The sequence below is a fragment of the Accipiter gentilis genome, chromosome 10 (genome assembly GCF_929443795.1).
Source record: "Accipiter gentilis chromosome 10, bAccGen1.1, whole genome shotgun sequence".
In the NCBI taxonomy this organism is placed as follows: Eukaryota; Metazoa; Chordata; class Aves; order Accipitriformes; family Accipitridae; genus Astur; species Astur gentilis.
In genome coordinates, this window is record NC_064889.1 from 22,239,886 (window position 1) to 22,252,484 (window position 12,599).

The 12,599-nt window shown below is 40.6% G+C and overlaps 1 protein-coding gene and 1 non-coding gene across 3 annotated transcripts in view; one reads left to right on the top strand and one right to left on the bottom strand.

Moving 5' to 3' along the window:
- The window catches only part of ADAMTS17 (ADAM metallopeptidase with thrombospondin type 1 motif 17), a 198,485-nt gene that overhangs the window by 117,216 nt on the left and 68,670 nt on the right, over nt 1–12,599 (bottom strand). For both annotated transcript variants that reach the window (XM_049811684.1, XM_049811685.1), the window contains exon 8: nt 4,622–4,727. In XM_049811684.1, the coding sequence (XP_049667641.1) occupies nt 4,622–4,727 (106 nt within the window). The remainder of the gene's footprint in view (nt 1–4,621; nt 4,728–12,599) is intronic.
- LOC126044167 (U6 spliceosomal RNA) lies at nt 8,880–8,940 on the top strand. The gene has a single exon (XR_007507602.1). It is a non-coding gene; the product is annotated as a U6 spliceosomal RNA (small nuclear RNA).

Below are 12,599 nucleotides of genomic sequence, written 5' to 3' on the forward strand. Positions count from 1 at the left end.
GCATGACAGAATGTCTCTGCTGGGTGCTGCACTAGACAGATCAGGGAAGTAAGTTTATTCACAAGTCTATTAGCATAAATATCAGGCCACAAAAGGAACATCCAGAGAGTGCTTTTCCCTCACCTGCAACACCACTATGGCTTGAGACACACCACAAAGGCCATACTTAATTATGCAGCAAGTAAGTATGCACCCTAAAGTAACTTTAACCAAGCTACATCTATCAATACTTAACACCTAAAGCAAATAATCATACTGGGCAGAAACCTGCCAGTTCTAAACTCTTATCTTGTCTGATTCCAAACCCAGAGCTGCTTGGTTTGTGCACTATAAGCTTTTTACCTTTGGACTCATTTTTGTCCTCATCTGTTTCAGCTTCAAGTTTGAGGCCATGCGGTTTCAGACTGTTGGCAACAGACTGCATCTTGCTTATTGTCAGTTGATTTTGATTCACTTTCTTAAGGGCATCTGACATGGCGTGGCTTTCAGCCATACCACCTCCGGCTATTCTCTCACCATCTAGGCAGTGCCAGGTTCCGCTAGCTCATGAATGGGAATCTTCCCTCCTCACCCAAGCCTGCGCCCCCCATCCCACAACAGGAAAGCAGAGGCTGTTGAAAGAAACAGGAATGGCAACAAAGCTGGCATTGTTGTCCTGAAAAACCACCCGCTTCATTTAGGGGATAATGGATATAAGGATGAATCCCAGCTTTTGTTTAAAAAACTTATTTGCCTTTTTCTTTGGAGAATGACTTGAAAATGGTAAAAATGTCACTGCTGTAGGCAAAATGAGAACCAAGGGAGGGGGAAGTGGCACTATTTTTCTAAAAGTCACAGTTGTTCAGGGTGGTCTTTTGGGGTATGAATCTCAGATCAACTTCCCACTGGTGCAGTTCATGGAGGAGGAGGGAAGCACCATTCAGGACCCGTTAACAACAGCACGGCATTTTCAAGCTCTTACTGATGGAGTTGCCCTGCTAGCCCGAGGAAAGATGAGAGTAAGAAAGTGTTCAGCATATTACGTTGTTTATAATATGAAGACCTTGGACTTACACTTTTTAAGACTTCAGGGACCACTGTGATCTCTGTGTCTTCCCTTTTGTGTAGGTCAGAACACAGTACTCCACCTAGCAATCCCTGGATAAAAACCAACTGTGGTTACATTAAAGTGTGTTAGTTTAAAAGACATCCACTACTGACCATGCTGAATGAAGGAATGAGGCTTGCTGAGGGTCCTGACTTGTATAGTAAGAAGTTTATGATTTGCAGCCTCATGACATATTCAGTGGTCTCTACCTTGCCTGTTGCCTTTTTGTAACAGCAAAATTCATCTCCTAGACTCTTTGTAGGAAAAATTGTATCTAAATATAAATGGATGCTCCCTTTGTGTCCATGGATCAAAATTATTGTTCCAGATCTGAAGATATAAATACAACAGGCAAAAGTTTTATCACTCACCCATCATCAAGCAACAAGAACTCTATAGGTTAAACCTGAAGATGAACTTTTATAAGACCTATAAGCGTCACCCTAATGGACCTATTTAATGATGTCTCCATGTTTTCACAGTGCAGCTGTCCATAATTGTGTTTTTTGCAGTGAGTCCAAATGACATTAGTGTCAGATTAGAATCTGACACATCAATTAGTAATCCATTCACTTTTTCCAAAGTCTACATCAGAAACTATCTGTGAATGCCAAATTGGGTTTGTGATCTCCACAGACATTTGTTAGTCTTAGGGCAAGAAGTCATAAATCTCAGCTTTTCTACACTCATAAGGAAATCAGACTTCAATAAAGCTCACAATTATGGCTCTCCAAAATTTATATTTTTGCCAATATGGATATAAGGGTTTTTTTGTGATTTTTTTTAATTAAGAAACTTGCACCTAGTTTTCCTTGGTTTTCATTTTTAAACCTGAAGCTTATGTCAGCTTCTCTGTCTTCATCTCTGAATGGGTTTCCTTACATTTCACTTTAAAACTATGAGTTTGTAGGTAAAGTCTGCAAACAATCCTTCTATTAGCACAAGAAGTGCTGAAACAGGACTGGTCAGAGCATCCTGTTGCAGTTCAAAACCAGAAGAATAAGGAGAGGCCTGACACCTAGTAAGGTCAATGAAAAGAGTCCTGTTGACTTCCAGGCCAGAAGGGCACCAGTAAATGGACCAGACTTTGAAATAAGTAACTAGGCCACTGGTAGGTGACAGTATAGAGGGATGATTTTGATCTTCAGGTTGGGTGGTGAGAGAGAGATGGCATTTTTTCCACTCTGTTCTGATTTGGCACACTGGGGTTTGATTATGCATGCTTACAGCTGGGCTTAAGCAAGGGAAGAAGGGGCAGAAGGGCCAGAGGGTTTGCACCAGTGTGTGATAGAGAATTGCAACTCATTGTGAAACAGGCTAACCTGGAACGTGTCCCCAAAACACCTGTGGCAGCAGAATCCTGCCAGCAGCTTCTCTAACCTAATCTAGCTGGCTGCTTCAGTTGGAGCCTTCCTGGTTAACGTGCCTTCTGAGAGCTACATTGCCTAGACCCAGACACCTTTGGTCCTTAGATTAGCTCTCACACACCCTCCACGCCCCTCCAGTACTCAAGTACTCTTCCCAGTCTCTCTTGCCTGAGCCTGTTCTAGTCTCTTCTCTCTCAGTAAAGTGGCTCATGAGGCAGCTCTGTTAGAAAATGCAGTCTCCTTTGTCATTTGTCCTTCTTCACCTGCAATTTTCATTTAAGCTCTCCATCTCTCCCCACAATGGGATCTATGACTCTTCTGAAGCCAAAGACTCTCTGCACAATAGCACACTTCCTGTCCAAATCCTCCAGTGTACTGAACCCAAGCCACCCTCTGTCAAGTCCTTTAGACATCTCATACCCACCTCTTGAAATAGTTTTCCAAGATGGAGCCAAAGAAAGAGAACCAGCGGAGAAAGGACATTATGGTCTTACTACCAAAATTGTACTCAGAAAAGAAAATGGAGTTTGCTATTTTCTGCACAGATGGAGAGCTGTATCCAAAAGCATTACATCCCCTATTTATGTTGTGGATTTTTTGCAAGGCATTATTAGAAGGAAGCTTGACAGCTCTGCTGAGAAACTTGGCAAGCACCAGGACAGACCAGTCTCACTCTTTTACACAGCTGGATTTTCTGCAGCTCAAGTATTTTTCCCTCTTGCTTTTGGCCCATCCAAAGATGAGTGCTGAATTTCCCTTAACATTACCCACAGGTTAATTTGTTATTAAGTTTAGGCTCAGTTTAACATCTTGGCATGCAATTTATATAAAACCAAAACCAAATGTCCTTCATTTCTGCTGAAACCACCCTTGGTTTGGCTCGGCTGCCTTTGGTGTCACTGGAGGGTGAACAGGAGATTCATTTTTGTCTTGTCATTTTTGGTAGTAACCTAAATATCCTCCATGCAACTTTGAAACACATTGCCATAAAATAATTATTTGTCATGGAATGAGACTGGCCAGAATCTGAACATGATACATTGGCTCTGACTTAGCTGTCAAATACTTGTTACTGTAGGAAAGGAAGATACAACAGACACATATACTGTAGGAGTCCAGAAGGGTGCAGACAAAATTTATGCACAACTTCTTACTAAAGGAACAATGATGGGATTTCGCACCTTCCATCCAGAGAGGCTAAAGGAAGGAATACCTGAAAATCCCATAGGTACAGCCCTTGTCCCTGTATAAATTTGTTCCTGGTCTAATTCTATACCTTACACAGTCTAACTGTGACACGGTGCAACCAGAGTGATGTCAATGGAAAGGGAAAAAAGCTCATATGTATTATGAGTAAGTGAGTATTACACTTAGCCTGGAAAGCAGTGGATGTGGATGCTGACCTTTGGGTTAACACATTAACTTCCCTAAGACAATGCGGGTGGCTCTTCCAGTAAATTTTGATTTCTTCTGTCCATGGGATATTTACAGATAGCTTTAAAAAGTCTTCAAGGTCACCTGCAGAAAGTACTCAGTAATCTCATCCTGCAAATTTCTGTCTGACTAGGAAATATCATGTTCTTTGCTGTTTTTTCCAGTCAGTGTTCAAAGTGTGATAGTTAGCTGTGATTGAGCTGATAAATCAAGTTCTATAATTTCTTTCTGTTGATCAAATAATACAGCTTAAAGGCATTTCCAAAATACTGATGTTTACAATTTTGCCACAGTAGATTACTTCACATACAGAGATGAAAGCATTACCGAAGTATTTAACTATTAAAATTCTTGACATAGACACCTGGACTTCAGAGAAAATTGAGCAAGTTCAAAGATTTTGCAGTTGATGTTGTTTTTGTGGACCTATTCTACAGCATAAACAAAAGGAGAATTTGTCTCTACTACCATGAACCATTTAAGAGAACGAGGCGTCTTTGTGCTACTCAAAATCAAAACATAGTGTGGAAAATAGGGGAAGATCAAATAGAAAGATTTATGTGCTGAAATGAATATTTACATAAGCCTCCTAAAAATTAAGTTATTTATCAATCTTCTAGATTTATGAAATCATAACAAACATGCCACACTAGTAATTTAACTTGTATGGCTTTGAATGGAAGTATGCTACAGTGGCATAAGTAAAGAAAGAAACAGAAGGACAAGTTCTTACTTGTGCCCCAGTTCATGTGCAATTGTAAATGCCAGATTGAGACCATTGTCTTCAGCTAGAACACACTTTCTCTTGGCACTGCAGACACCTCCCAGGTAAGCAATTCCTGCAACGGAAACAGAGAATACTCCCATCAGAATCAGTGAAACAGCTCATTCACTCAAAATATACAGCAGTAACTCAACCAAAATGGTGAGAAACAAGCCCAGTATGCAAAATATCAGAGCATTTGAGCGCAGAGTTTGCGCACAAAATCATCTATTTTGTTCATCATCCTATTGAAAAATCAGTCCAGAATTTTGTCAGACAGCAAACAAGTTAAACACACTCACCACTGCTTTCATTGGAAAATATATTTCACTGACTCAAAAATTCATCTAAGCTTATCTATTAATGCTTTCTACTACAATGATAGAAGATGCAGTGAAGTAGCCTTAACAAGCATTTAAATGGAGTTCTCCCAATTTTCAGAATAAAGCTGGGGAGAAGGAATAAAACAATAAAAGCAGAGACTTTCTGAAAAGATCTTACATTTTCCCTTATTTTCATACTTATAGCAAGAGTGGAAGAGTCAGAAAAGCTGGCAAACTCCTGATGGTGATTCACAAAGCCAACATAGGTGGCAGAAGTCTTCTATGACTTAGTGGAATTCAGGATTTGATCCCATGGACAATTGCACAGTACTCTCTAGGCCTGTTTGTGTGGGCACCACAAACAGTTGTAGGCCAGAGTCAAAAAAGGAATTCAGAAGTTAACAGCATGAAACTTCTGCTATGGAAAAACAATAGTCCTCATATGCCCTTCCTGCATCCAGACTGTGCCCTGCAGAAAGTGCCATTGTACTTGGAAATGCTGTGAAGGCAGCACAGGCCACACACAGGGCAATTTGCTGATGAGATTTTGTTTCATCTGCCACCTAGAAACCACAGTTAAGCCATTGGGAGTTACGCACAAGAGTTAAAGACAGAACCTAAGGATGTCTCTATTTATACAAGTCCTCCACTGCTAAATAAGCACCTCTCAAAAGCCACACAAACAGTTCAAGTGTGCATACAAAACAAGATTTCCAGACAGCATGCAGCAACCTAAATGCCAAGTTCATCCTGCCACTTCACACATCCTTCTGCCATGCTGGAAGAAAGGGAAGTGTAAAGACCTTCCACAAATGCCTTTCAATTTTTTTCACAGCAGATACATTTGCTTACATTTAACAGAAAACAAGAAATCTATTTCCTTGCTGTAATGCTGTTCTCACAGAGGGTTAGGTAGGATCTAGCTGCCTTTAATGAGTAGACCACAACCATGCAATGGAGACATGATCTCTTTTCCCCCCCGCTTCCGTCAGAGTTGACAAAGCTGTGTTTATCAGGGTGCAAATGGTATAAAACTTTAGACCTGGAAGAAGTCCAGTTCTGTTTTATGAGTTTTGACAACAATATGGATATGGATATTTGCTGCCGGGGGATCCTGCACGGAATGAAGGATGGGCAATAGCCTTTTAATTCAGCACGAGCAGCAGAGTGAAGGCAGTGCAGAAATCAGACACTAACACTTGCTTACTTTAAAAGTGCTGAGTGTAGAAGACCAGATTCATACCACACGGAAAAAAATGAAATCAAGATTTAGTCTTTTTAAATTCATGACCATAGAAGGCTGGATTTCAGCACTCTTCTTAAACTGACTTGGTTTTTACTCGCAGCATAGTCATAAGGATGTCAAGGAATTGTTCAGGAAGTAATATGTTACTTTGAGAAAGAGATTGCAACCTCAGTCCACACACCTGATGGCCTAATGAATGGGTCATAGAACAGAATTTCAACTGTAGGTGTCTGCAGTGTGTCTTGGGCTATAAACATGTCTTCTGTTTCTTTTAAAGATCACAAAACATTTCTGCTTGATTTCTGAAAGGGAAGTAGATATTTCTCCTGATTTATATCTGCTACTATGCACCCTTATGGTGACTTACAAATAATAATGCCCTCACCAATAACAGTCTTTTGCTTTCAACCCTACTTGGGATCAGCAATTTCTGGGAATAGTTTTGGCAGAAGAAAAAAACTGTTTGGAAAAATGTTAGTTTATTGTAAAATCAACAGCAGAATGTCTGAGATTAAGAGGAACTGCCAGATTTTGGTTAAAGGGAAGCAAAAATTGAATATTTGAGTCACAGAAGCTACAACAATTAGGGGACTCAGCAAACCCTCTTTAGATTTGTGCCTTTGTACATTTTTGAATTTTTAAATCCTCTCCCAGCATGCGTACATGAAGAATGCTTCATGCCAAATTGCTAATCCACTCCATAGCCGCCTCTCCACTGGAGCATACTGTGCTGTCACAGAAGACAAAACTGTGATGGTCCATCGGCTGCTGGTAATCCTGATCCCCAGCTGTGAGAGAGGAAAACTAGTGAGGGCTATTGAGTTCACCTTCACTCACTAGCTTGCCCAGCGCAGGCTCTTCCCACAACAGTGTGCTATGACTCTGTGGCACAACCACCATCTACTCAAAAGTCACTCCCAGAGATCCTTCTGCCTTCTGGGGATGAGGCAAACGTAGCTCTGTAATCAACTGACCCAACTAGGCTGAAATACACTTTTACTGAATGGGGAGGGATATTTTAGTTACCTTTCAGCAGTTTTAGGTACAGCTAACACCACAGCAGGATTCTTACTGGAAGTGTTTCATTCCTACTACTAAAGCTGATTATTCCGCCTTTATCTTTCATTTAACCAGTGCCAGTATATATCTCAGTTGTATCTGACACATGAGGTTTTAACTGAGAAGCAACAAAACAGTATTGCATCTCAAGATCAGTGGTCAATGAGGCAAGCCAGTTTAGCTTGAAATGATTAATGCTAATTTCCTTCTGATAAATTTCATAAAATGAAGCAGAGTCAATGTTTGATGTCACTTGGAGATGGAAGGGGGCAATACTTCCATGTTTGGGAGCTGTGGTATAGCAAAACAGTCTAGAGTTCTGTCCACATATTAAAATAGGTTAAATAGCAATTAAAATGTCAAATACATTATCTCAAATGGTAATTCTTCTGGAGTCTTTGTTTAGTGATTCTAATCCCCCAGTGAAACTGACTGGCAGTAACACTGGTCTGTGCTAAAAGCCTCATTATTCAAAGGTGCAAAACTAATGATTAAAGACTTGTACATCCATCAGTGGCTGAAAAAGAAGTGACTGTGGCTCAGTTACAGACTCCCAGTCACCTTATTTTTATTAGTTATTTTCAATGCTTAATGTGAATCCTGTGTGGCCATATTATAATATTTGCAGTGACCCATTTAAAAATGTAGACATCTAAAATTAGTTTATTATTACAATTATTAAAGACTTCTGTTGCGGTGGAGCCCAGGGATCAGACAATATAGGAACAGAAGTGGACTGGGCAGAGAAACTCATAATTCTAGAAGAGCAGACAGCAGAAAACTTTGCAGTACATGAAATGAACCCAGTAAGAATTCCAGCTCGTGAACTGCTGAGTGGTTATTAACAAGAGTCATTCTGGAACAGCAAGCCAGTTACAACAAATTTTAAGCCTGAAAAAGCATGCTTGTTTTTGAAATATCAAACTATAGTTCTATCAAACTATTTCCTAAGACTATAATTTTCTTTTGGACCAATATATTTTACCATTAATTCTAATGAAAGAATATAAATAGCAAATATGCTATTGTCCTGGTTTCAGCTGGGATAGAGTTAACTGTCTTCCTAGTAGCTGGTACAGTGCTATGTTGATAACACTGATGTTTTCAGTTGTTGCTCAGTATTGTTTAGACTATAGTCAAGGATTTTTCAGTTTCTCATGGCCAGCCAGGGCACAAGAAGTTGGCACAGGACACAACCAAGGCACCTGACCCAAACTGGCCAACGGTGTATTCCATACCATGGGACGTCCCATCTAGTTTAGGAACTGGGAAGGGGGGGGGGGGGGGGGGGGGCAGGGAATCGCTGCTCGGGGACTGGCGGGGTGTCGGTCAGCGGGTGGTGAGCTATTGCCCTGTGCATCATTTGTACATTCCAATCCTTTTATTACTACTGTTGTCATTTTATTAGTGTTATCATTATCATTATAATTTCTTCTTTTCTGCTCTATTAAATCGTTCTTATCTCAACCCAGAAGTTTTACCTTTTTTTTCCTGAGTTCCTCCCCCATCCCACTGGATGGGGGAAGTGAGTGAGCGGCTGCGTGGTACTTAGTTGCTGGCTGAAGTTAAACCACAACAGTCCATTTTGAGAGGATGGTTTGAGATTAGCATGGCCCCTGCGCAAGGATGACACGCAAATTCGTGAAGCGTTCCATATTTTGGGAAAACCACCTGCCTGATCATGGTGTCTCCCCTGCCAGGTAAGTACTAACCGGGCCCGACCTGCGCTTCCAGAGCTCGGCCGTGATGGCGCTGCAGGAGGCGAGCGAGGCCTACCTGGTGGGGCTCTTCGAGGTTTTCAAAATGGCCTTGGTTGTGTCCTGTGCCAACTTCTTGTGCCCTGGCTGGCCATGAGAAACTGAAAAATCCTTGACTATAGTCTAAACAATACTGAGCAACAACTGAAAACATCAGTGTTATCAACATTCTTCGCATGCTGAACTCAAAACATAGCACTGTACCAGCTACTAGGAAGACAGTTAACTCTATCCCAGCTGAAACCAGGACAGCTATTGATCTGCAAACATAATACAGTTCTTTAGTAAATATATCTGAACCCTTAAGATAAATGCAACTTTTTTGTAACCCAATACAATGATCCATATAATTGATATACAGAGAAAAATAAACCTTTAACCAACAATGATTGTAGTACAATGCCTTAGTAGCTGCATTGATATGATTTATTTTTTTCATTGGGATGAATGGAAACTGCTGTTTGCCTCTTAAAATTCCAGAATTTTACCTGAGCCTTTCAAGTCTGTGGAAATGGAATAGAAACTTCATAAAATCAGTCTTGTTTGTGAAAATCCTGGCATGCTGTGGTTCTACCAGCCTGGGAATAATATAAGAGGAACTTTTCTTATTTGGTAATTTTGCTTCTGGCCCTGTCTGGGAGACAGGTGTGTGAAAATGAAAAATAGGGAAGAAAGTTGAACTGGTTGGTTTGGGATTTTGGGGGCTTGTTTTATTTTGTTTTAAAAAACCCCACACTTCTCCCGTGCTCATGCAAACACACAGACAGTAGATTTCTTCAGGGAAAAAAGTTCTTATCATTCCAGATACACTACTAACTGTCAGCAATATCAAAAAAGGTCAAGCAGGAGCATCAGTGGTAGAGGGAAAGGAAAGCCAATTAATATTTTGACTATTACTAAGTGTGAGGGTTTTTTCCTTTCTCTCATGAGAAATTGCATAATTACAATCCATAACTTCTGTGCTTGGGTTTGAACACGCAAAGCTATCTGCACTTCCACAGCAAACCTTAGGACACAGGCAACTGTGTAAACTCAGATTTATCCAAAAAGTTGTCATACATAAACAGTTTGCAGCTGTTGGCCTTTCTGCCAGCTAATGAGTCCTCTACTAGCAATATCTCTAAGGGGAATGATTACATTTATCCTACCAGCTCAGCTAGGCATTAGGATATTACATACTTGCCACAGTGATAGCCAAAGCTGGAAGAAGACAAGTTCTGGTGCATGGGTTCACATTTCATCCTATTCGAAACACCCGGGGCTTCCTTCTGATGACTGTGGAATATTCACTCAGCAAGTGGTTTGTCCAGGTACTCCAGCTTTCAACTCTCTAATGTCTTGTTTTCCTTGCACTCCTAATACTTTAATCTCTTCTTTTGCCAGCCACCTCTGGATACAGAACTTTTACTTGATTAGAACTTGGCTAGCTTTCCTCTTCTCAATGTATTTGCTGTTGGGAAGGGAGCCAAACTTGAAGTCCTGAAGTCTGCTTGGCACAGATGGAGACTCACTGCATATCCACATGCACAGAGCAAACCTCCCATTACCCACCGTTACTAGTTTGGTGTTGAGCTGATGTTTTTCTCATCCTTCCATGATTTTCAATTTGTGCACCTCACACATTGCCATCAATTACACTCTTGTAGCCTCTCTTAACATCCTACATAAGTAAAATCAGGAAACCCTAGAAGTGAGTCATGTTCTGCCTTTCCGTTCAATGGCAATGATATGTTTGACAGAGAAGCCCTGCCTGTATTTACACATCAAGTCAGTCACCAAGGGAATCTTTCAGTGCTTTTGATACTTACAAATTAAAAATACTTTTCCTTTTTATAAAGCCTGCATATAAAAGGTTCCAAATTAAAAAACATTAAAGAAGTACCCACTAAACTGCCTCCAAGATAGGTAAAAACACAAAACCTGTTCTACAGCTGAATAAACAGAGGTCCCAAGAAGTCAGCAGTAGTGGTGAAAAAGAACAGTATCCACAGAAGGACCCTCTCCAGCATGTACAGCACAGAGAGGCTAAGGTTGTTACCATCACTGTCCTACTGAGCCTCCAGTTCCAAGTTCAGTTAACAGAGATCATCCAGAAGAAGCTAACAGGGTGAGTTGTTCCTTCATTTTATGAGAATGTTCTAATTCAAAGCCAGACAAGCAATTTTAGTGGCACAGATTAATTTGGCTTAATGCTGGATAGTCATCTAGATGCCAATTTCTGTTAATCTTGCAATAACAACATGGTTTCCATTAGAGTTTAATATTCATATATGGAAACTGTTTTCCTTCGCAATAGTTTTCATTGTCACTGTATTTAATGAAAACCACTCTGGAAACAATACACTTATTATGAATCACAAGTACAGGAATTATAGTACAACTATCCAATGCACAAGAGACAGCTACAGTCAGGTACAAATACTGGTCAACAATCATGCAAAGTGCTGTACCCAGTGCAAGTCAAAATATTTTGAACTCAAGTATTTCTATAGGAAGAGCTTCTGATGCCACGGACCATCTGAAGGAAAGGGCTCCCAGGCACTGCAAGAAGTCAGCCATAGCCTACTTCAAATAGGCCTCCCCATAAGTATGCCTTTACCCTTAAAGGGAGTGGGAAATATGAAGTAAACTCAATCTTTATGTGCCTGAGAAAGAAATCTACACTGACAATAGGGACACCATTTTTCCTCTGTTTGTACTTAATCAAAGAACAAAGAATATAGCCCATTGTCTGCCTCATTCTCTTGATGCTATGCAAGAGACAAAAATGAGTCCAGGCAATAAATCAGTTCACAATTCACTTGACCTTGTTGAGTGGCAGAACATCCACTCCCTGCTGAGGACTTAAAATTCCCTCCAGGGTGGGAGGTGGTTGAACCATATCAAGGAAATAAAGCAACACAGGACTGGTCCAAATAAAACCCTCTACACAGGACTGTGTAGGCACTCAGGTAACAAGGGAATAGTTAAAGTAAAAGTCCTCAAAAGCAGTTTGTAATTCCGCAGAATTTAAGCTAGAATACCATCCAGGCAGGTGTACTGTGTATACGACTCCCCTACTTTTAGCTGGTGGAGGAAAGTAGTGGAAGTAGTTTCCAGCACTAATTTTTTGAGCATTGGTAAGCCTATGCCACTTCTGAAGGCAGAAGATGATCTGGATTCCTAGGAATCCCAAGAAACCTCTAGCTAAAGGCACATGAGGTTCACTCCTCCAACTCCACAGCACACATTTTTTTCATACAAAGTTGTCAAACTGGTATCTAAGTCCCCATATATATTCCTCCCTGTCTCACTGAGAAACTGGCAAGTACTACACCAACTTTACAGAACAGTGAGCTAAGACACAACATTCAAATAACCGGTAAGATCACACAAGAAGCCACCACTACTTCTGAGAATACACATCAGACCCTGACTTTCTGTACCTAGACAACTTGTTACAAATGTGCCCATCATCACAGAATCTTCTTCTTACTTTGGAGAATCTACCCTATCCCAAATTTCAACATGACCCCTATAAAACCCTGTTCCTTGCCTCCAAACAAGCATGACCTGCAGAGATG